The sequence below is a fragment of the Chroicocephalus ridibundus genome, chromosome 11, assembly GCF_963924245.1.
Source record: "Chroicocephalus ridibundus chromosome 11, bChrRid1.1, whole genome shotgun sequence".
NCBI classification, from domain to species: Eukaryota; Metazoa; Chordata; class Aves; order Charadriiformes; family Laridae; genus Chroicocephalus; species Chroicocephalus ridibundus.
Window position 1 is genome coordinate 20,244,129 of NC_086294.1, and position 23,804 is coordinate 20,267,932.

A 23,804-nucleotide genomic window follows, 5' to 3' on the forward strand; every position below is an offset into this window, starting at 1 on the left:
ATCCTATTAGAGCAAGTAGGTGTTTGAGGCTGTGAAGACTGTCAACGCCGTGTCTCTGCACAGACCTTCCTTAAATCTGTGGAATCTGGGAACATTTATTGTCAAGTCAGAGGCAGAAGAACAGCACAGAAATCTTCCCAGTAGGGGAAGAAAAAAACAGGTCACTTGCATTTGCAGTTTTTTTCCCCTAACTTGGATGTATTGAACTGTGTAATAACTTGCACATATCTGGAAGCGATGCAGAGCACAGCAATCAATAATACAAGCAACGATAATCAGGTGTTTCAGCCACCTGACATGAGCAGTCTCCAAAGATAATTCTCTCCCACAGGACATTGCCAAACACAACTTCAGTTTATTCCTAGTAAAAAAGTAAATGCTCACCTGTCATGCGGAGACAAACCTTGCCAATGGTTTTTTCTCCTGAAAACTGAAAATGGTGGAGGTGCAGGAAAAAGTGTGGGGAAACACCCACCAATGCCAGTGGTGGCCAGCAAAGAGCTGGAGCTCTCTGTGTTCCCCATCACCGGTGTCCCTAAAATCCTTAGAGAGACCTCAGTAAGCAGCAAATTTGCCTCTATGTCCACAAATGCCAGGAGAACAGAGGAAGCGCAGAGAAGCATGAGGCTGCATTTATTGTTTGTAAAGAACAAAGCATCCCGGCACGAAGGGCCACAGTGAACACGTGTTGTCCCCGCCTTGGTTCTTGACTAGGTTAAGCTGTGGTGCGAGCCCTGCCTGCTCTAGTAAAGCCACCCGCGGATGGCAGACGCCGCTGAAAATCACCCCTGTTCCTCTGCGTGAGCAGTCCGGGTTGGTGCGGCTAATCCCGCTGCCAGGAGTTTACCACGGCGGTGATGTGTCTCTGGTTCGGTTGGCTGGTTTTTTTTTTTATTCTGTTAACTGAATCTCCTTGCTACCAGCCACACAATTTAAAAATAAATAAATACATAAAATAAAATAACCCACAACAGTTAAAAAGGAAAACAAACAAACAAAAAAAGCTAGGCTTTACTCACATGTATAGCCCCATTGCTAACCAAACGGCAGAGAGGAGCCTTGGTGATCAGACAGCGGCACCGCTGGGCGCTTCCCCTAACCCTCACACCATCATTTGAAATTGGTTGTAAAACTGAGCTGCTTCTCAAGCTCCTAAAAAGAAGATCCTTTCTCGTTCGGCATCACCAAAATGACATCTGTCTTCTTCAGGATTTTAGCATTGCTGTCCCCTTTCAACGCAGAGCAGTCAGCAGCAGCACATAAATTTTTATGCCTGCCCATTACAAGGCGTTGCATAAAAAGAGCGGGGGTGTAGTGTAAATGATAAAATTGATGTGAAAGTTTTCACCATGCCCTACCAAAAAGCCGAATCATTCAAAGCAGGCGGTAATGGAAGGTGCCCGACTCTGTGCTTCCTGTTTCGGACTCACCTCCTGGAAGCTCCCACGGAGCTGGCTTGTGCCTGCACAATAAGGTCATTCGCTCTCTGCTGAGGAGTCTGCTAATAAAAAGGGGAGAAACAAAGATTGTCAGATGTCAGTGTATCAAATAATCAATCCTGCTTTCTTTTTTTTTTCCCCCTTATTCACAAGCAATAGAATGGCAGATAAGAATATATACCAATCACAGACACAGTGTTTAATAAAAACTCATGGTCTTTGTCACTCTGGGCAGCTTTCTGCTGTGTTTTATAGGTCACGGTCCATGAAATTTCATAGGACCTTTCATATATATTCTCTGTAGCAGAGTATGACATTTATTTGTTATTAAACCATATAATTTAGGGAGGATGAAGATGCTTTATCCAAAACAACATGCGAGGTACTCTTTCATACAATGATTTCTCTCTAATGTATCTGTATTTTGGGATCTCTATATAATTCTGCAAGCTGCTCGTTGGTTTTTTTCTAATGGGAAATAATAAATGAATATGATTTAGCAATGATTATACTATAAGAGGCCAGAATACTTGTTAACTTTAAACTCGGATTACAACTGTCGCTTGTTTTTTTACCTGCTGACCTGGACTGTCACTACAAAAAGCTGTCATCTTTAATCATGAGAAACGTGAGCAGCAGAGAGTTAATGGTGGTAAGAGTCAGTGCTGAGCATTGCAGCCCCATCCCAAACACCAGGGAAGACAAGAGAGAATGTCTGGTGGCCGCAGCTTTTATTAGTTTTTGCAGCCACAGGAGGAGATAAAGGTGAGTGGGGATCAGAGTTTGAGAAGGATCAAATTTGAGAAGAATAACATGGGGAAGTGCCTCTTTTTCTCCACCTCGGTGGCTTTGTGAAGGGAATACGCCTGCTTAGATGATATAAATCAAATGTCGTCTTGATGTTTTAGTTGTAATATGTTGTCCCATAGGCCTGATACCTCTTTTAGGGTGTATAGGACATGCTAGCTGTGAGCTAGATGTTCCATATGTGTGTTTTTCATATATAAAAATCCTGTAGGGGACACTTGGGAGACAGAAAGTGAAGGAGAGAAAGGAAGAGAAACATGCCAGAGAGGAGCAGAGTGAAATGCTGGATCTGGATCACTATCAGGATCACTATCAGGATAGAACGTAGCTGTAAGCCACCGAAATTGCCAGTTTGCCACAGCTTTAGTAGTGACTTGACAAGTCCCTTTATCCGTTGGTCCATGTTACTGGTAAGGTATTGCCCCACTGCAGCTCAGGAGCGAGCCCTGGCGCGGTCGGGAGCGTCCCCAGAGGTGGTCATTCTTGCAGCTCTATGTGGCATATACCAGCTGGCACAACCTCCAACTTGTCTTAATGAAACCAGAGAAGACCCTGCAGTGTGAAAGCCCGCAGGGCTTGTAACCTTACTGAAATATCTATTTTGGGAAAAAAAATTGTGGAGTTTTTTTAGCAGCACAACACGTGTGAGGGTCTGCAGATAGCTGTAATAATTCCTGCTCACTCAAATCGCAAAGCATACCACTATCAAAATTTAATCTGGGCTCTTTGGAGCATAATCATATTTCACTCATTTTCCTTCATCCTTTCGCTTGAGATAAATGAACCCCGTCTGTGCCACCGCCAACCCAAAATTCATAAGCCAGTATTTTATACCCAGGACAAGGAATGTAGCAAGCGGCACTTTATGACCCATCTCTCATTCCCCTCCCTTCAACAATCAATAGCATTTTCGGAATATGTCTCTACTTAAAGTTTGCTTACAGCTTTCATTTCAAAATGAGATGACAGCGGTCATTTTATCGCCCAGCAGTCCTGAGCCTGCCTTTGTTCCTAAGACACCATGCTCTGGCAAGAACCGTCTTCGCTTGGCAGGGAACACCCTGGGAACGATACTTCTTGCAGCGGGAGAACCTCTGGCAAGTGGCCAGTGTCACTGCTGAGCTGTGCTACGTCTTGGGCTTTTATCCCGCCAAATTCATGCCTTTTGGCAAATCTGTTTGGATTAGCCGTTCACCTTTAGTGAGAGGGATTCCCCTTGCGGTGCTGGAGGTGCACACGCAATGGGAGGAAGAGGAAGCAGGCGGATGGGGTTTATTTTTTGCAGCTGGGTTGGAAAACATGCAATGCTTATATCCAAATACACATTGTTTCCCCGGATTTTCCCAGTCTTCTCTTGATGTTCTTAGGGCTTCTACCCCAGTACATACCCCTTTACCCTAAAATCCCTGAAACAGCTGTGAGGTAGGTGCTGAGGTGGCTCTTTTGATATGGTCTTCAGTGGTTAAGGTCATGCCTCGCAGGACTTGTGAAGGAGGCAGCCCAGTCCCTCTCAGTGAGTCCTGACATGGTATGATGAGATGCCATGGAGTCAGTACGGCATGTCCGTATTTATAGATCAGCGATTCCTCCAAATGACTACTCCTGCCATCCCGTGGCCTGCATGACGCTTGGTTTCACATCTCTCTCCCTGTAACGTGAATCGTGTTGCCGGGAAGTGCTGATGTGCGCGTCCCTCATTGCCATGGCCCCCCGCCGCGCTGAGCTCCAGCTGTTGTAGGTTTTGTGATTATTGTATCCTGCCTTATCTTGGAGGCCTTGAGGCGTCATATAGCATCATCTTCCTGCTTCTCTAGCCTGGAGAAACAGGGGGAAAAAAAACCAGATGGAAAGATTCCATAAGGGTAATGTTTGAGGGTTGTCATGGCAGTTCTTGACTACCCAACTCTTGGTCATTTCACAATCTGAATTTATACATGTGGAGACATAGCTTTTGCTAGTGTCAGTCTCAAGTCCTAGTGATGACAGTCAAATTTATGCTAGAAGGTATTCTTCAGACCATCTTTTTCTCAGAAAAAAACCCAGACAATTTACCTCAATCCTTGCAGCCTTTGACAATCACCCTGAATCTTAGAAATAACATTACATTTACATATTTATATGTATTTACATCATACATTTACCTATGCAATTCCCTACCCACACCATGTTTCTTACAGACGCACCCCCCTTTCTAAGCAATTATAGCCTAAATGAACCTAAATCCCTCATCTTAGTAAAAGTTATGACTTTCACAAGTTAAAGGTGAAATATAGTTTGGTCCAATTCTGCTCTGCGCAAGGGTATCCATATACCTGTCTTATTGCATAAAAACCATACGAAAAAGTCATATAAAATTTTGACATATATTTTGTTTGCTATTAGTGTTTGTCAGATGTTTCATTACATAGTGGACACACGTAACTAAACAATTTCTAAAGAAAATGGAGTATTTGCAGTCACCTGCTGGAGGCCTGCAGCCAACACTTCACACCATTTGTCGAGAAGATTTTTGCCGTGGAAGCGCAGGGAGCGGTGGGGACTGGGGAGCCTGGGAGGGCCGGGGAGAGGGTGAGGAGCGATAGCTGCAACTATGAAATCCGAATGAGGAAAGGGCAGAAAAATGCATGTTACGTCGGTCACTTAATGCCTGGCCAATGGACTTTGCGATGGTTGTTTGAAGGGCACGAGAATGACACAGGAGACCCAAATACTTGGATATGGAGGTTCAGGTTGCTGGGATGTGCTTGGGCTGCGCAAGAAGAGTGAGGGCTTCGATCCTGAGCTGATCATTGTGGGGGAGAAAAGTCAGGAGTTAGCCCAAGAGAGGAGAGCACTCTGTTGGAAAGATATTCCTGTTGTGTCATTGCTTCTCCCAGAGCAAATATTTGCATACATGTATAGTCCAATAAAGCTGCGTAGCATCTTAACAATATCGAAAGAGCAGGAAAGATTGTAAGGCTAATCAACAGATTTCCACATCTTTTTGCTATTAGGGCCAAGACCCCTAAAGAAACCCCACCAAAGAGTCCATCTTTTGCAGACATTTCCCCAAGTAACAGGGATCAAGCTCCTTACCACATTTTATCGCAATCCTCCACATAGCCAAACCTTATTTTGTCGGTTTGGTGGAATTAATCACATATTCTCTATTTGGAGTTCAGTAGAATTAATCGCATAGTCTTTATATGGATTTGCTATGAATGAGAAGGTATATTAATATACAGGCAGCCGGTGAATATTACAGTGAATAGTCTCCTGTTAACACAGAGCATCCCTGCGTCTCTCTGAGTAGAGATGACTAGCTTAAAAGAACATCTTTCATCTGTGTAAATGGTTTACTGGAGGGCATTGCAGATTGTTCTGAATAGAAAATTTTTTTCACAGAAACAGAGCTAAAAGGATAACACAAGTAATTGCATTCTCTAGTGCCTCCCAGTGCTTTGCATGTTATCCTCTATGGAAAAAAACATCAGCTATTGGCAGCCTGGTGAATTTAGTAATTGTAACTAATGGGGTTGTTTCTTTTTGTCTGTGTTTTAGGATGGAATGGGGAACCTGAGAATCACGGAAAAGGGTCTAAAGCTCGAAGGAGATTCAGAATTCTTGAAACCTCTCTACGCCAAAGAAATCCGGTCAAGACCAGTAAGTTGTCAGGAAAGGAATAAGCACGTTTCTGTAGCCCTAACAGTAAAATAACATGAAGTGGCAGGGCGGTGTGGCTATTGGATAAATTCCTTTGGCCACTGTCTACAAATGTGATTTGACGAGTGAGACAGTGGGTGTCCTTTGGGTACCTCATCCGGACGCTGTACCCTCTGGGATGTTGCAAGGTTGATACACACGGGCTTAGTTTGTAGTTAAAATGCTTCCAGGACTCCAGGACCTCTGAGATTCCACCTTGTCTTTTTGTCTCCTTTTGAGATAAACCGTAAACAACCCTCAGCTGAGAGACCTAACGTTTCCGAGGTAGAGGGGTGGCAGGCAGTTGTGAATCCAGCTCACGTTTAACCAGTTACTCCTTTTCTGCAGAGAGGTGATGCCTTGGCACAAGAGCCTGATCTGTTGTTAGCTGGCACAATAAACCCGTATTATGTGCTCAGTCCTGCTTCACGTTGTGTTTGAAATTATGTGCAGTTAAAATTCAGTGCTGCTAGGAGAGACTGCTTGACAAAAGTGGCAAGGATGTTAACAACTGAAAATGAGAAAGAACCCAAGTGTGATTGAAACAGCATTTTCATAGCAGCGCTTCATTGACTGTCGGTGACTTTTGCTCTTTCTAACGCAATCCTGTTTGTCCTGAGCAGCTTTAAAATAACTGAAACAATTATAGAGAGTTTCCAGGATCCTTCTCAGAAGATGTCATCTATCTTGTTTCCTGATCCAAAGTGTTAATTTGAGTCAGATACCAACCTTCCATTTTGATAACAATGGCAGATAGCTAATTAAATAAAGTTAACATCCCTTTATCGCAGCATTTCAGTGCTCTTGTAGAAATTGGAACTTGTAGCATAATCAACACAACAGCCAATATCCGATTTAATTATTGAAGGTTGTAACCTCTGTAAGATGGCTAGGAATTGATTTGAACAAGCATAATCATTTAGGAAGGAAAGTTAATAAGAAAATGTTCATATCTATAAATGTTTTCATCCTTGAATTAAAACAGAACCGTAGAACCTAACGTGTCATACGCTTTGTAAAGTGAAAGGTGCAGCACTGTGTTTGATAAATAGACTGACAAATTGCTCCTTACGTTTGTTTTTCTCTAGTTAGATTGCTGGAAATAATATTTGATTACTTAGAGAACAGAGAACCACTTCTTGCTACTGGGGAGTTCACTGTTTTCATATTATCACATTGATCTACATTTTAATACGGCAGGGGGGACAAAAGGTGTCCCCTTCTGGAGGTTATGAAACCAGTTTCCACACCATTGACAGTTTAGTGAATGCAAGGAACAAGAAATATAAGGTAAGGCCTGGGTGCGTGTTCCTTGCTTTATCCCTCCTCCGGGATTATTTTTGCTGTCAGCCAAAGAAGGATCTAGCTAAAAGCCAGAAGGTCTGATCTACAGCCTAGTGAGTTGGAACATCCCTACTGGCTTCGGTAGATGTCTTCTGGAACTGTATTAACTATATCGTGACATAAACCATGCGTATAGTTTCTCTGACTTCTTAGTAGAGTTAAACTGAAATAGCCTGTGCTGGCTTCCAGGTTGCTCGTGATAATGCTGGAATTACTGTTGGGCCGGGGGCAACAATCCCATTGATTTCAATCAACTTCTGCTTTCTTGTGTGTGAATTTGGCACCTTGTAAGCAAATGAAAGGGTTGCAGTCAAAGGATGATATTTACATAATATTTAGAAATATTATTAAATAATCAATGCTATATATTTTTAAAGAACCGTATTATGACCCAGTATTCTCTTGGAAGGAAGCATACTAGCAGTTGCTGAACTTGATGAATATTGCTAAAATAAAGTGCCGAACTCGGCGCTCAGGAGTGCAGATGAACATCCATACTAATTCCATAGTAATCTTCTCTGGCTTTTCATAAGTGCCTAATGCGCCGTTCAGTATCCAAAGTGTAACAGAAACAATATGACAAATAACGGTAAAGAGCATTCCAGAAATAAGCTGACATATAATATTTTTCATATGTTTAATTAAACAACCGAAGAGTTGTGTACAGCAATAGATAATGGTTTTATAGAAAGCTCAAAAGACTTTAGGAAGCTGGTTATTTATAGAAGACTCATTTAAAAAAAAAAAAAACCAAACAAAACCAAACAAACGAGCAAAACCCAAATTTAATTTCACTATCGTTCTGTGTAGTAGATAAAGGGATGTTGGTGCTGCATGGAAATGGCGGGGGAAGAATTGCTTTTTGCAGCCTCCCATCACCTCCGTGGAGTGGGTTTTCCTACTCGCGTGTCCCTGCAGCGCTGCTCCCCACGCTGCTCTGCTGCGGGCAGAGTTGGGCAATTCCTGATGAAATATCTCCAAAGCGTGAATTGTGATAATTGTTGAAAGCCTGAATTTGTCGCTGGTGCCTCTTCTTCTCTGCTGCGTTTCTTAAGTCCCAGGAAGGTGGTAATTAAAACTCCACACAGACTTGCTTTCCTAGGAGCTGTGCCTTCTGGTTCAGAGACAGTAGTGATTTCCACTTAGAATTGGATTTCTTTTTCCAATTGATTTGGCAGGAAGGGAAGACCAAGGTTTAGAGAGGAGGAAAAGCCCACAAATGTCATCCCAAGAGACTGGCTGCATGGGAACCTCTGAGTTTGCGTAGTTTGTGCCTTAAAGAGCTCTAGAAGGTGCTGCTGCCTTTGTCACCTTCTGGACAGCGTTTGCATTTAGCTGTGCTCCTTTTGGAAGGTAACTCATTGCAACTGAAATTACAACCAAGAAGAACTAAATCTGTTGTACCGTGGCGTGCGATTGACAACAACCCAACAGAGGCAACTTTCTGGGAGTCCCTTCAAGGATGTTAGCAGAAAGATTGGACCGACGTGGTTGCAAAGTGGCCATTAGAATCACTGACGTGAGCTGGCTTCTTAAAGCTGCTTCCGAACAGTTTCTTTCTGCTTCACCGCTGCCTCCTGTCTCAGGAATGACACCCCCAGGCTTGTGTTCCTTTTCCCGCACCCGTTAAAGAGTGACCCCCCCCAAATCCCTCTGTCTTCACAGAACAAGGGTCTCTGTTCCTGTTGTTTCCCCGTCCTAGTCCTGGCTCATTAATACTGGGTTTGTAGTGCCTCCTGGATTAGGAGCCTATTGCTAAGCATCAGGGCTGGCGAATAAACATAACCTTGTTACTGCATGAGCCTAAAGTTTATCTGGAGATTAATGAACAGTAGCTGGTGGCAGCGGTGTTTGCCCCTTGTAGTGTTGTTTGAAAGAAATGAGATGGATGCATTCCCTTTTCCAGGAGTGTTCAGAGCATCTTAAACTCCCAGCTGAACATATTGCACGCTAAACAGTATTTTCCATGCCACTTGCATGGAACATGAGCATCTTGCTGCCTTTAATTAAGAAGGTAACTGGACCATGAAGTATTGCCTGTGTAAATAAAAGTGATTTGTACTTAGTCAAGAAGGTGCATTAGGAATCCTCGCATTTCTGTACTTGCACATAAATTATGGAGATTATTAAAAATTGGAAGGGTCATCTATAAACCCATCTGTAGCTCAGCTGCACTGTCACTCTCAAAATGTAGCTGTCTTTCTAACTGTTGTAATTTATTGTGGACTATCGTGTGAACCATCTGCTTGCTTATAAATCAGACAAACTCTGACTGAAAGTTGCACGCAGCAGCACAAATTGTTAATTTTATGTGCTGGAAAGCAATGGCAACAGTTTTGTGGTCTTCAGTCTTCATTACCTTAATTTGAATAGAAATTTAAAACTGGAAATGTTCCTGCCTTTGTTGAGAAGAGCTGCTAACAAGCAGGTTGCCTGAAACATCGTGAGCGCAGCTTTAGCTTTCCTAGTGCAGTCGGGGCGTTTCGAAGCTTGCCACGTCCAGCTCTGTAAGTAACTTCACAGGGGCAAGACGGAGAACAGGCTGTGTCCATTTTCCATTCCAATAACAACAGAAATAAAATCCATTGCTGTGATCGTACAGGAAAAGTCAAGTGAATTACTTCTCTCAGGAGCTGTGTGACAGCCAATGAGATGATAATCTCAGCTGTGGGAAGCAGAGAAGGGCATTGCCATGATAGGATTAGGATGGTTTTGCCCTTTCAGTGTTCATTTCAAGTGCGTAGATACAAAAAATAAAGCCCAGTTTGCAAATATTTACACCCGGGCTTAAATTTTCTTACCCTGAATCCTTTTAAAGAGGAGAGCATGGATTTGCCCGACAAAGGTTTTTTGCGGTATAGAGCTCTTGCCTGGGGTCCTGCCCGTTCAGCTCTCCCACAGACTCTCGTACTGCTGGTGGGTCTGGGAACACAGATCTGAACGTGGGCACCGACCTTCCTTCTCTGTCCTCTGCTGCCTGGGGGAGCTCCCCGCTATTGTGTTGTTGCACGGGTAATAAGTGATGGCAAAATTCGCCGAACAGATTCTAAGGAAATTTTAAATGTCTTTTAAAAGAGACCTCTTACTGTATTTAGCAGGTTTCCTGTTGAAGGTCGGCTTCCCATTATTTTTAATCAACTGAAAAAACAATTTAAAAGAAGAATCCTATACATCAAAGAAAAAAGCCTAAGGCAAAGTACAGTGTCTTTTTTTATTTCCCTCTCTTTGAGTGATGTTAGAGGTCCCTATCCTGCTATCCTGCTCCCTGTGGCAACGAGCGTCTCACCGAGAGCAGCATGCTTGCTCAGAGCGTTGGGGCAAACCTGGTCTCATTTGAAGCCGTAGGAAATAACTAGTGACTACGGTGGAAGAAGGACTGGGCCTGTCATTAACTCTTGGCTGGGATTCTGCAAGGGCATCTGTTTGGCCTGAAAAAATCACGTTGTGAATTAGGGCTGGTAACTGCAATTCCCTTTACTGGTGTTTAGTACGTTCTCATCAGCATAAAAGCTAGACTAGCAAGTGCATAAAATATGCTTGTCTGTACTTTACATTTTCCCCAGCCAGTATTTGAATGATAGAAATTTTAAGGGAAGCTTTTAAGAGTGATAAATAATTATTTTGCCGAGGTACTTGTCTCACGATGTTCAGATCTGGAAGAAGAGTGGTATAATTTTAAAGCACAGAAGCAGTTCTGTAATGGACGTATTCTTTTATATTATTTGCTCTGCAGGTCTACCTGCCTCAAAGCTAAAAATACGCACTGAAAAACAATAAACCGTGTATTTGGATTAAACAATGACATGTGCCCACAATGGGGCGTACCTGCCTCATAGCCATAAATACATATTTCTAAACAATATAACATCCTAATTTGGATTAAAAGGCAACATTCACCCATGAAGAAAGGCAATGCAGATGGCAAGATAATTGCAACTTTGTGTGATGCTCAAACTGTGTAGTAGAAATCTAGCTTTCAGTAAAGTCTCAGATAGATGGCATGAAAGAAGGCTGCTATTTTTGGAGGAAGGAGACAGAATAATTCCTTTTCTTCCTTTGTCAGAGTTTACAGAGCAATAAAAGGATATTGAATTAGTTCCTGATGATTTGGTCCAGCAAAGTGCTTCAGGATTTCAGCACGCCCGCTGAAACCATCGCAGGGTGGAAATGAAGTTTGTGCTGCCGTCACTTAGCAGTCCCTGCGCGCCCCCACCTCCTCTTTGGCCATTACTCCTCCCAGCATTTAGCTATGCCCGTAGTGACCACTCCTCTTCAAAGGAGAGAGGAATCTTCTGGTTTGCACATTAGGATAGGAACGTAAGAGCCTGTAAGAGCTCCTGGCATCTCATGGAGATGTTGGTCTCCTGCCTCTGGAGCAGTCCAGCTGCTGCTGCGGCTTCGGGTAGAAAAAACTCACGCTACACAAGGTCGACTTCTGAAGCACGGTGCTTCCTCTGCATCTTCGTAGCTTACTGCTTCTTGGTTGATTTTTTGGCAGCAGATGTTAAAATATTGTTTAAAAGCCCTAATAATTCAAAGAATGCTAGTGATGGCACAGCCAACAAAAGAAAGCTTCTTGCCGCTGTGCCTGGCCATCTCGTGTTCTCCCTGTCGGGTTTATTAAGCATTGGCCGTGGCACCACTCCAGGTACCTTGTCATTAGATTCTGTGCCAGGGTGCTTTCGCTATAAATGCCTCTCTCAGTTTGGTCAGTTTGAGTCCTGCTCGCCCGACAGCTATCAACAGAGAGGAGAGCTGGCAGTCAGCGGGACGAACAGTAAAAACAAACAGAAGCAGCCGAGCAGGTTGCAAAGGGCATCATTTTGGCAGACGTGCCCTCACCTGAGGCACAGATATTGTTGCCGTCACCATCCAAAGCAGATTTGAGTCCGCGTACGGCAGTAGGCTGTGAGTGTCCAGTGGGATTTATAAAATTGATGTGCTCTCCTCTTAATAAATTTCATTCTTAAGCAATAAAATCCAGAGAGCCTACTTCAGACGGAACCTTGGTTGCCCCAGCGCTTTGGGGGCAGTTAGTGGCTCTGTGATATTTCCAGTGTGCTGAAAAGGTGGACGTTTAAGTAAATTTTGCAGCGACTATGAAAACATTTCCCTTTACCTTCATAGTAAAATTGGCCATAAGTCTCTCGGCTTTGAATATTGGAGGAAATTTTGTAGGCTGGCTGAAGGGGTACTTCCAATAACAGCAGAATTAAATCTTGCTTTGTCTGTTCCCTGGCGTTTGTCTAATGAGCTGGTGTTATGTGCCACACACTGGGAACTGAAGTGTCCCGCCAGCTGCAAAATCCGAGCATCCCAAAGAAGAGCGAGAGAGGAAGCTCTGAAGTAAATAAACTTTTTGAAATAACTCGAGTTGCATTTCAAAGCAAAATCTCGTGGAGGCTGCCTATGGCATTTTGAAAAGGATTTCATTAAATGTTGCTAACTTGTCATAAGCTCTCTTAAATGGAAGGGTAATGGCTCATAACATTTGTAAGCTTTTTAATTTCATGCAATATGAGCAGTGTCATCAACACCTATTAGAGTCAATCAGCTGTGCCAAGTGGGCTACCTACCTCAGCTTTTGTCTATATTTTCATCATGGATACACCTCCGGACTAACTGTGGGAACAATGTGTTTGTCCTTGCTTCTCCTATCATCGGTGGAGATTTTGTGTCCAGAAAACCCCGTTTGGTCATTGCAGAAGTTAACGGAACCCACAAGCTGAATAAGCACTTTGTAGTCAGTGGTTTTCGCCTTCTAGGGAGGGAGTTACGGCCCCGGAGCTGGGATTAGTTAACAGCTCTGGAGCTAAACGTGAAGGAGGTGGAGAATTTCCCCAGTGATCTCCCAGTGTGTTTGACTTTTTCCCTTTGGCAGGTGAAATTTTTCTGCTTGAGCTGGTTGTGTAAGGAGAGGGGAGCTGCTCAGATCGTGTGTTTGTTTTGCTGTTCTGATCCAATTCCTCACCTCCCCTTCGTTTTAAACACTTGCTGCTGGACCCTGCGGTCATAAAAGCAAGCGACGTGCGTCCCAGCTCGCAGCGAGCCGCTGGGTTAGGGTTGGGTGCTCTGCGGTCTCCAAGCTTTTGCATCGCAGTTTTACCATCGTCCCAGCCATTGGTTGCATTTCAGCTGTGAAGGGGGGGACGGTGGGGCTGAGTTTTCTGGCGGGGCTGTATTTCCACGGAAATGTTGCAGATCAGCTAACGTCGTGTTTTCAACCAAGTCGTGAGCCTTGAGGCGGGAGCGCAGGCACTAGAACCTAAAAGACTAGAATAAACATTTGATTTAGTTTATTCCCCCAAAAGGAAGAAGGAAAGACATGGAATTATTGATTTTAAACTTGAAAGAAAAAACGGCTGAACTGAATTAATTTGGCAGGCAGTTTCTTGCCTTCCTTGGACATGCACCACGCTGCTAACGTCTGTTATTTCAGCTTTGGTTTGGCATCTTGCATTTGCATAGTACCTCTATGAATTATCTGGGAAGCTGCTGTGAAGCTCTTTTTCCCTAATTAGCCATTTATTACCACCTCTCAGTATCCCTACAGGCTTGCAAACCTTCAGGATCTGTGCATCGTCTTTATCTTTCTATGTTTAATTTTATATTTTAAAAAAAAATAAGGCACAGGGGGTTTACCGGGGGATTCGGGAGTGCAGGACACATCAGTCACACCAACTGATTATGGGATTTCTGTTGCTGACTTATATTGCCGGACAGGTATTGCTGTTAAAAGAGAATCTGTGCTGGTAGTTGACCACAGCTGACCTGAACCAACCCGTGGGACTGACTGCATTCGTAAAATAGCCTTGAATTCTCACTCCAAACCTTGATCCAAATTTCATCTTAACAAGCTGTAGCCTCGGAAAGAAGTAAGCCTTACAAAGCACCTGAAACTGCCCAGGGAAAAACACGGGCGATGGTGTACTGCGGCATTTCTCTCTCTCAAGAGCAAAGGCCTTGAGTTTAAGGATTTACTATGTCTAGACATCGCTGCTGACAACCAGGATTCTGGCTGCTTTGGGAAGGCTGAAATATAAAAACAACTTCTTAATACTAAAAATGATAAAGGAATAAAACTTTATACCGTATGGGTAGAGAGAAGACAGAGACAAATAGACAAAGGGAACACTAAAGACAAACAGCAAGATCCAATTATAAAGAGAAAGAATGTTTTTCTGATATTTCCGAGAAGCCTCGAGAGCAGGACTTCGTGTCTTCTTCCCACAGGACGGCAAACACTTCTGCAACACTTCTGCTGATCAAAAGTATTTCATCAGCAAAGTTATGTATGTCGTGAGGCAGCATTACTTGACAAGACAAGCCGTGCTGCCATTCGGAGATGCCGGCACACGCCATTGCTTTTACAGACAGTTCCGTTTGTGTGTGCTTTGATTTGCAAGAGGAAAGGAAAGCCAGACCTTCCGGGTTTCATTTACCAGTTGCTATGCCAGCAATAAGAGTTTCTCTGATTGTTTTGTTTCTAAATGACAGATGTTGGGTTTGGAGAAAGAAGAATGCAGAGAAAAACAAGAACAACTCTAAATTTGCTCCTGTTCTCTTAGGGCAAATTGGTTGAGGCTCTTGGGAAAACTGACTTGCCTCTTTTGAAAGAAAAAGTACGATTTCTTTGGCTGTTAACATTTCCCTGGCTGGAACATCTCTATTTTCGATCTCTACTTGTCTGAGGCCATGCCTGGCCATCTACTGCCACGTACACCAGCGTCGCTCAGGAAGGGACAGTCCCACGGCAGCGTTCGTGGCACAGTGTTGGAGTGCAGGACACTACTGCGGGTGTGTGATAAAAATGGCTAAAAATCTGGTCACAGAGGTAGGCTTTCTGACTTGTCGGTGAATCATTCATTTAGGCTTCGGTCCAACCAATTATGTGCACAATTTACAGACATGAGTAATTTCATCAACATCGGTAAGGCTATTCGCGTGCATAAAGCTAAGCGTATGTCGTGTTCTTTGCTGGATTGTGCCCTGTAATTCCTGCGTATACTCCATGTGTGTGGCAGAGCAAAGCCGCTGGCAGGAATCCATCCTGCTGGTCTCTGCACAGACATGGGGACAGACGCAGCCCCTCCCTCCCAAAGGTTTTACGTTGTCAATAGGTAGACAGTGGGACAGGAGAGAGAGATGAAGGTGAGCGAAGCGGCGTGCTCATCCACTCCTACAGCAGACGCGGATTGGCGTGAGGAGTCCTCTGTCCCTGTGCGCACTCATTTTAGTAGATCACATGCCCCAAGGGTAGAGGAGTGTGATGATAGAGCTGGAAGATATTTTCAAATAAAAGCTGATACGGTAAAAAATTGTCCTTCTTGGGAGGGTGAAGAAAAGCAGTTTCCATGATGGCCATTTTTTTGTTTTGTTTCTTTTTTCATTTTTTACTGCAGGCTTTCAGTATAAAATGTGACATGTCCATTAATTTCCTCTTGATTTGCTGAGTCCAATGAACTTTTGAGGTTTGCTTCCAGTCTGTCCTTAAAAGGTGGGATAATTTTCTGAGGCAGGTTGTACGAAGTGCTAGCAGGGAGTCTGCTCCTCCTTTCTCTCTCAAAGGGAATAATCTATGGAACAGGACAAAAATTGAAGGTGTTTCAGCTCACAGTACTTCTTCCTTGTTCATCGAACAGGGCACGGTCCTTGTTTACCGTCCTTCCATGGAATAGCAGGAGATGCCTCACTTTTAAACCTTGAGCTTTCCCTGAGCAGGAGTGGAGAAAAAGCATCCGTGGCTTTTGTCCTCTCCCCACTTAGGTTCCCCAGGTAGCATCAACTGTGCGGTGCTGCCGTCACCCAGCTTCCCCCAGAAACATCCCTTCGAAGGACAGAGAGACATCTTCCTTTGGAAAGTCCTTCGTTATGGTCTACGAGAGAAGGTTTTATTGAAAGTTTATTTCAAATGCAGCAATGCTGAAATTTGATTTGTACGTCACTGTTTGTGAAAGCGGTGAGTAAAGGCATGCCAAGATTTGCAAGGTGTCTTATTCAGTGAAGGCTACTTTGTTGGATTCTTAATTTGTACTCTAAAACTATGCAATGAAATTGCTTTTATGACCTAGGCTTCTTCCTTTTTCTTTCCAGCTACAGCTTCGTATCCTGATTCTAGTTCTTTTTCTCCTTGGGCAAAACAATATACCGTTCCATTGTCTCTCTCTTGATTGAGACACAGGATGGATTTGTCATGGGGCATTTAATAAATAAAAGTGGTTAACATCTGAGTTCTGCTTCTCTGCTAAGAAGCCAGCAGCAGCTGCAAAAGATTGCCCGTGGCACCGTGAATGGGTGGCCACTGATTTGGAGAGAAGCGTGCTGTTCACTGCATCATCCATATCACTCTTTGCAGTGCCTGGAAAGTTGTCTTTTCCAAGCGCCTTCCTCTTGGATGCGATCTGACAGGACCGCAGCCTAAGGCAGCACAGCTGAAGAATAAGATGTGTTTTTTCCGGTGAGAAGCTTTGTAAGATATCAATATGTAAAAGCAGAGAAATAAATAAAATTATAGACAATCGGGTTGATTGAGGGGAGAGGAGAGGTCACGTGTCTGACAGAACAAGCGTATCCCTCCAGCAAGGCTTTCCGTTTTTTAGCCAAAAGCTGTTTTCTTTCTTTTCATTAGGTTGATCTGTAAGAGTGCGAACAGCTCATTGCTTTTCTTAAAATCATTTTTTGAGGTATATTTTGCAGGTTAGAAGTACAAAGTGGGCATAGCTGTTCCTCACCTTACAGCGGTTGGTATTTCCCTTTCAGCAGATCCACTGTTGTGTTGTACACACAGGTGAAGCCACACAGTGAACGGCCAAATAATCCGTAATCCAAGCGCACACTAATTGCTGTAAAAGGTCAGGAGCAGGTGGTCAACCTGAGCTGATCTACTGACTTGGTTTCCAAAGAGCCGTGGCTGGAAGACAGTGTGTTGACGGGATGAACCTGAGCATGTTTCCTCTGATGCTTCCTGTGGTTGAGTGTTCCGAGCCCGTGTCCTCCAGTGTTTTGAAAAACATCCTTCACTGTTTAAATGAAGTAAAGGCCACACAGGGCAATGGCACGTGTGCTGTCAATGCTGCTGGCTTGAGAAGCGTTTACTTTTATTGCATGTTTACTGTTGCGTCAAGCCAAAATATTTTATCTGTATTCTACTTCTTGAAATCCCCAGCTCCTACTGCAAACTGACTTTTGCTATGTATGTCTCCTTAAGTTCCCAACTGTTATTTGTAAATAGTGAACCTTGATGTTGGTACACAGTTGGGAGAGCAGCAGGCTTTTTGGTCTCTCTCTGCAACATTATCTATTGGGCAGCATTCTGGGAAGCATAGCTTAGCTGAAGCAGAAGAAACGGGAACACGCAGGCAGGACCCTTCCTGTGCCCCTTCCTGGTAGGATGCTCCGGTCGGGTGTCTTCACTGATCAGTTTTGTTCCTCCAGAGTTTTGAACGTACTTCAGGAATAAAAACATCAGGAGGCAAATGCCTTCTGTTTACAAGTGGAGTCAACCAGACAGGCTGAGCCACCCTGCGGACTGCCCAAAGAGTAATTTGGGGTCCTTGGCTTTTATATGCCTCCCTGTGCTCTATTTTACCTTCACACATCCTAATCTCTTTGGCTGCTTTTGCCATTACTCACCATTTCCCCAAACAACATTCCTGTCTTCTTCCAGGCATAGAAAAGGCATCTGCTGCTCTTTCTGCGAGCCTGACATCTCTTGAAATACCACTCCCCAGCTCCCCGGTGGTCTTGGTTAGGGATGTATTTTTGCTTATCGGCCCTGTATCCCGGCAGTACCCTGCGTTCCCCTCCTCTCTTCAGCCTGGAGCAAACACTCAAGAGTGTCTGTTGAACGGCAGCCGCGAGAGACAGCCAAATCCCAACAGAGAGCACCCTCCTCCCGCTCATGCCGTTGTCCCGCTGATCAGACCTTTGCCGTCATGCTATCTCCATAGGTACGTGTGTTCGGTGTAGCGACATCCGGCGTGATTTAGCATCTTTCCTCCAGATCCATCCAATTTCACGTCACATGCTTAGCTGCATCTGTCATTTTGCCTTTTCGAGTGTACTACGGCCACGGCTGTTAGACGTTCCGCCTCTCCGAGACGGATGGAGGTTTGCAGTTCCTCCTCTCCGAGACGGTTCCTGTCTGAGGCTAACTCAGACACGAGCTGTTGGGGCACTGCAGGTCAGAGTTTGGCCCCTGTGTTCGTTCCTGCGAGGAGGCCTCTGTCTAGTCATGCAGACCAACAGAGCAGCCCTCTTAAAGCTGAGTATTGATCATTTCAGCAGGAGAAACAAAGTGGTTTGATAAAAGCAATTCAAAAACAGTCTGTGCAAATGCTTTTGTGACCCCGTAACCCTCTGTCATAATTAAAGCCGATCAAATTACTTTGGTATCAGAGGTACAGTCATGGCCCCAGCCTTTCTTTTCTGCCCTTCCTGTTTTCCCAGATATGCCCATACAGAGTTAACTGAGTATATGCCTACAGCGAACATTCCCACAACAAGGCCAAAATATGGTTTTCATCAATCATTTTATAGCTGCTTCAAACCTGTCACACCAGTGTATGTGCTTACGGCAGCTTGGGGGGAAAAATGCAGACAAACCACAAATAAAAGCAAGAATTTGAATAGAAACCCTGAATTTTCTATCACCAGGAATGGCCAGATGATTTTTCTTTGTGTCTTGTACAGCGGCAAGTGCACAGTTTCCAATAAATAAATAATTGCAGATCCAGGAAATGAGATTATTCCTCCCGTGGAGCTATTGAAAAGGAGAGCACACCGAGCCCTTCACGCCTGGCTCCTGGCGCACAGACCCGCATTTGCCTGTGGAGCACGGCAAACCTGAGGGACAGGTCTGGTAAAGAAGAGCCTTATAATTGCACTAGAAGCCCAGAAACAGGAACGCTTTGATTGCAGGAACATGTCCGGGCTCAACCTTGTCATTTCACAGGCCAGATGCATTGGAGAGAACTCCACTGGGTAATCACCGACGTGAGGATGGCCTTCTGCGTCCTGCCTTCCAGCCCTAAACGTGCTGCAATAGAGTTGCTTTTGCAGTGTAATTGCTTTCTCTGCAGGGTTTCTTCCTATTGATTCTGCTTGTGTGGATTGAAATTGTTTGCGGGTTGGAACTAGACTCAGGTCGGTCTGCATCTCTGCTTTTCTGCGCGAGGCAGCTCATGTGACAGTTCTATCTAAGAGACTTTAATGATGTCTAGATAGCATCACTCCCTGGCCCGCGCGTATGTATTTGATTTGAGGAGAGAGGCTGGATCAGATAAGTTCAGAACATCAATAAATACGTGTATTTTGTTTGGTGACACTTGTTCAGTTTGAATCTTTTTCCCAGGAAGCAGCTTGTGTTGTGTCATTTTTTCGGCGTGCTGTGTAAATGCTCTGCATCTGCAACTGTCGAGGATGGTGCCATCCCATAGCAATGCCATCTGCTCGTTCACAAAGTGCTTTTTGCGTAGATAAAAAATGTGAGGTGTTACTCATAATTAGGCAAATCACATGCTGTGATCTGTGATTGATTTGATTTCTGTTGCTGGCTACCTCGCATATGTCTGTGTGTCCATAAGTATTGTCTACATACCAGCATATGGATGCAGATGAATCAGAGACTCATGAGTTCTTTCTCCCAATCCAGACAGATGGAAATGTTTTCCCTTCTTCTTATTAGCAGCAGCTGAATTTCAGTAACACCGGGGGCCTCTGCTAGGATCTTGCCTGTGTTACTGCACATGCATATGTAAGTTGGCACGGCCATTTATAATCTAATACAAGAAGTAAGCGATCCATGACATGCAGCAAAGTTATAATTTCAAAGCAATGTGCAGAGACAGCCATGTTATTAGCCTTCTTGGGGAAAAATATCTGGATATATAACTTGGCATTATGCAGTGCAGTAACAAAATGCCTAAAAGGTGCTGTGAGCGTTGCAGAACCCAAGTGTCTCTGCTGAATCAGACATTTTTTAAAATATTGCTGTGCCTTTCTCAGTATTAACTCTTTAATGTGCGTTCACCTCACTAACTGAGTGATATCCCAATTGTTTCTGGTTGTACTAGGGTCAAAGTAACGCTGATAGTATGAGAAAGTAAGTCAGAAATTACTAGTTCTGTATAATTTTAATACTGTCCTCAAATGCCTTTTATAGGTAGTGAGGTATGATTTACCAGCAGTTTTAAAAGATGTTTAAGGCAAGCAGTAGGCATACCAGAGAGGCTATAAAAATGAAAACACACGAACTGAGGCCTGCACACTTGGCTGGAGTAAAAGTTACGAGCAGCGGAGTAGCTATATAGTTGGATGATTTAGAATATTTTAAACCTCAGCAGAGCTCTCTTCTTTTCTCTCCCTCTCTCCTCTGGTCCTGTGCCTATTGACAGTATGTTCCCTTCAGCAGGAGATCTGTCACCACTGGAGTCTGACCGTAACTAGGGTAGCCCGAGGCAGAAAACAGGCGATAACTTAGCACAGATCCATAGTCCCGCTGCCACAACCCCTGCTATAGAGGAGGATCAGACCGGTGCGAGCTGCCACGGAGCAGCTTCTGCGGTTCGGTATTTCTGCAGAAGAATTCAAGTAAATTGAAATGGTTAGGGAGTACTCGCTTCCTTTTCGCTGGAAGTGGTGCTCTGTGTGCTGAGGACCTGGGACGGCTGTTCTCCCGTTTAAGAACATCGCAGTTTCTCAAGTCCTCCTTAGTTTGTTCGAGGGAGAGCCATTCCCCAGTGATGCAAACTTAATCATCAGCACACGCTTGAGGGACTCGGATACAACGCCTTCGGGTGAGCTCCGCAGTGAAAGCGCTTGAAGCATTTTCAGAGTTATCTGGTCATTTTACAAGTTGTGCTGTTCTCTTCTTTTCAGAAGTTGTCTAAGGCTGTCTTGCCAGAGGATTCCTAGCGCTGAGCACGCTTAATGCATCGGATTCTTTCCGAAGCCAGTAATGCTCAGTTCAGTCCTACCAATATGGAAAGTTCTGTGAGTGCGCAGCAGCTTTCAGACATTACGAATCCAGATTTCCCACCCCCGTGGATACTGAATAGAACTCCAGCATGCACGGCTGCATTTTATTTTTCTGTGTATGTCTCTTGGTTTCATCATGTCACCTGTGGTTTTCCTCATATTCTAAGTCAATGGAGTAAAAAAGAAAAAAGAATGGCAAAAAAATTGAGGCAGATGTAATGTCTCGGAGGTTTTTTTGGTGGTGTTTTTAATGTCATCAGGCATGGTGTAATTTAATTTTCAGAAGAATCTCAGCTGCAAAATAGCTGATTAGGCATCTTGAAGAAGCCATTCTTTTGAAGCACTGTGTTCATGAGATTATTACACGTACTCTTCTAAAGAGAGAAACCTCTAGATTGCCAGAAATAAATCACTTTGAAGGATGCAAACCCCCTTGGGTGGCCATCCAAAAGCAGAACCCAGTCATTTAGATCTCACATCACAGACCTGCCGTCTCTGCACTTGAAAAAAGAAGAGTCAGAGATGTAATTGCTTTAATGTAGCTGTGGGAAATTTATCTTTTGTTTCTATTGTTATTAAAATGAACTTCAAGAAATGCCGTAAAAGAGGGGGGGTTGTAGGTATTGGACATAAAACTCCAGCATGTGCATTATCTATGCCAGTAAAATGTGTCAAGTTGGGTGGGACCACAGTATTTTCTGAGCTTCATGGTACTGTAAAACATACCTTTCTGCAAAGGTGACTGCATAGAAGAAGGAGCTTGAATTTTTTTGTTTTAAGTATTTGAATACCTAATAAAATGTCCGAAGTTGGAGCACAGCACATTAAGTCAGCCCGTGAGACTACATTTACGTCTTTAAGTGCCAGCTGCAGGTCAGGGATGCGTCAGCTCCGTTACTGATCCAGGTTACGGGACCGGGGTGCATTGCACTTGGGAAAAGAGTTTGTTTCCTGGAAGAAGAGGATGGAGCCTACGTGCTGTTATCTCTGCACTGGACCTGGTGCCTCCTTCCTAAAAGCCATCACCTTTAGACAGAAATATAGCACATACCGGGGCATTCTGTAGCATTTGTTTTCATCTGTGTGTTACCAATTCCACTCGCGGTTTGTTTTCATTCTGCTATGAAAAGCTTACACTGTCAAATCAGAAGTTTTACTAAAAAAGGGATTTAGTTACATGAACGTTATATGCAACTGTTTGAAGGCCAAAATCAAGATCAAAAGAGACTCAGTGATTAAACAGCAAAAAGTACGTTCAAATCATATTAAGCGATGTTTTCAATCTGGCACCCAGGGATTTAGCTACATGACTTAAAATTTTGTGCCAGAAGGCTTCTGGGCAAAATCGTGTTCATTCTGTGGGGATCTAGATCAGAAACAGGAGGAAGAGCTCTTGGGTTTACTTTTGAAACGGAAAGAGTAATGGTTGGCTTGCAAGTCTGGCCTGAAGTTTTGATTTTCTGTTGCCGTAGATGAAGGCCAGGCTGCTTTTCCAAGCGGGATCTTCGGGACAGGGTTCACTAGATCCTCCCAAGTTTGTCTTCTCCGCAGCCAAAGATAGATGCTGTCCAGTGCTTTGTCTGTTTGGTTTTCGGGAGGTGCACGATGTCTCTACAGTGTTCTGGCGAGGTTTGCTGTGATTCATGGCGGTGCCAGTTGCTTGATCTCTGCAGCATCTGTTACCAATTCTGAAGGGTTTTTTACTCAATTTTTTCCTTCCAACTCTCTGTTTTAAGGGAGCAGCTCTGAGCTTTTCCAGCGTCAAACACTCCCCAAAAGGAGTTTCTGTTCTCAAGGCAGGAGTGGGGTAAAGAAATGCATACTCGGGGTCAGGTCTGGTTTATTTGACGGAGAGCTCACAGCATGTTCTGGAGATCTTTGTGGTTAGGAAACTGCGCTTGGGGTCACGCAGCGAGGGTATTTCTGGTACTTCCCTTTGAAGGATCAGCAAGGCATACGGGAACGTGCAAAACTGGGTCAGGGATACTAATTTAAGCACATCTCTGTCAACCGACCAAAAATGACAGAGTAAGGGTTAAAAAGTCAGCTGTCCCGGTAGGTCTCAGGGCATGCCCGGCAACTGCAAAAATGAGCTCACGCGCAGTGCTGTGTCCCGGGCAGTGTGTGCCGCCGGGTCTGGTTACATTAGAAGGCATGGCAGAGGTGATGTTTTTGAGTTTCTGTTAGCAAAGTTTGCTCTTCTTAGTGAAGGGCATCTTTTGCCCTGAAATGTTTGCTTTGTGTCCTCGTTAATGGGCAATGAACGGACACAACTGTGAAGCGTTGCCTGGTGCAGCTCTGAGTTGTCCCTGCCGATGGAGAATGCAATGCAGGAGAGTATCGCTGCTGGTTTTACTATTATTGCATTTAGCTGATAGTACAGTAGGACTGATCGGAGTTCGGGAAAGGAATATGTTCGTTATAGCCCACATGAATACGTCCCCTCTATCAGCAGCTCCTTAAAACAGCACTCAAGGGAGCGGGCAAGTGACCGTGCTGCTTGTGGCTGTAGGCCAGGGGAAGGGGGGCTTTTGCTCTCGTAGTGGGCTGGCGTCT

General features: G+C 44.2%; 1 protein-coding gene across 6 annotated transcripts in view; it reads left to right on the top strand.

The window, feature by feature from the left end:
• The window catches only part of SGCD (sarcoglycan delta), a 354,617-nt gene that overhangs the window by 265,867 nt on the left and 64,946 nt on the right, over positions 1 to 23,804 (top strand). For all 6 annotated transcript variants that reach the window (XM_063348882.1, XM_063348881.1, XM_063348886.1 and 3 more), the window contains one exon: positions 5,787 to 5,888. In XM_063348882.1, the coding sequence (XP_063204952.1) occupies positions 5,787 to 5,888 (102 nt within the window). The remainder of the gene's footprint in view (positions 1 to 5,786; positions 5,889 to 23,804) is intronic.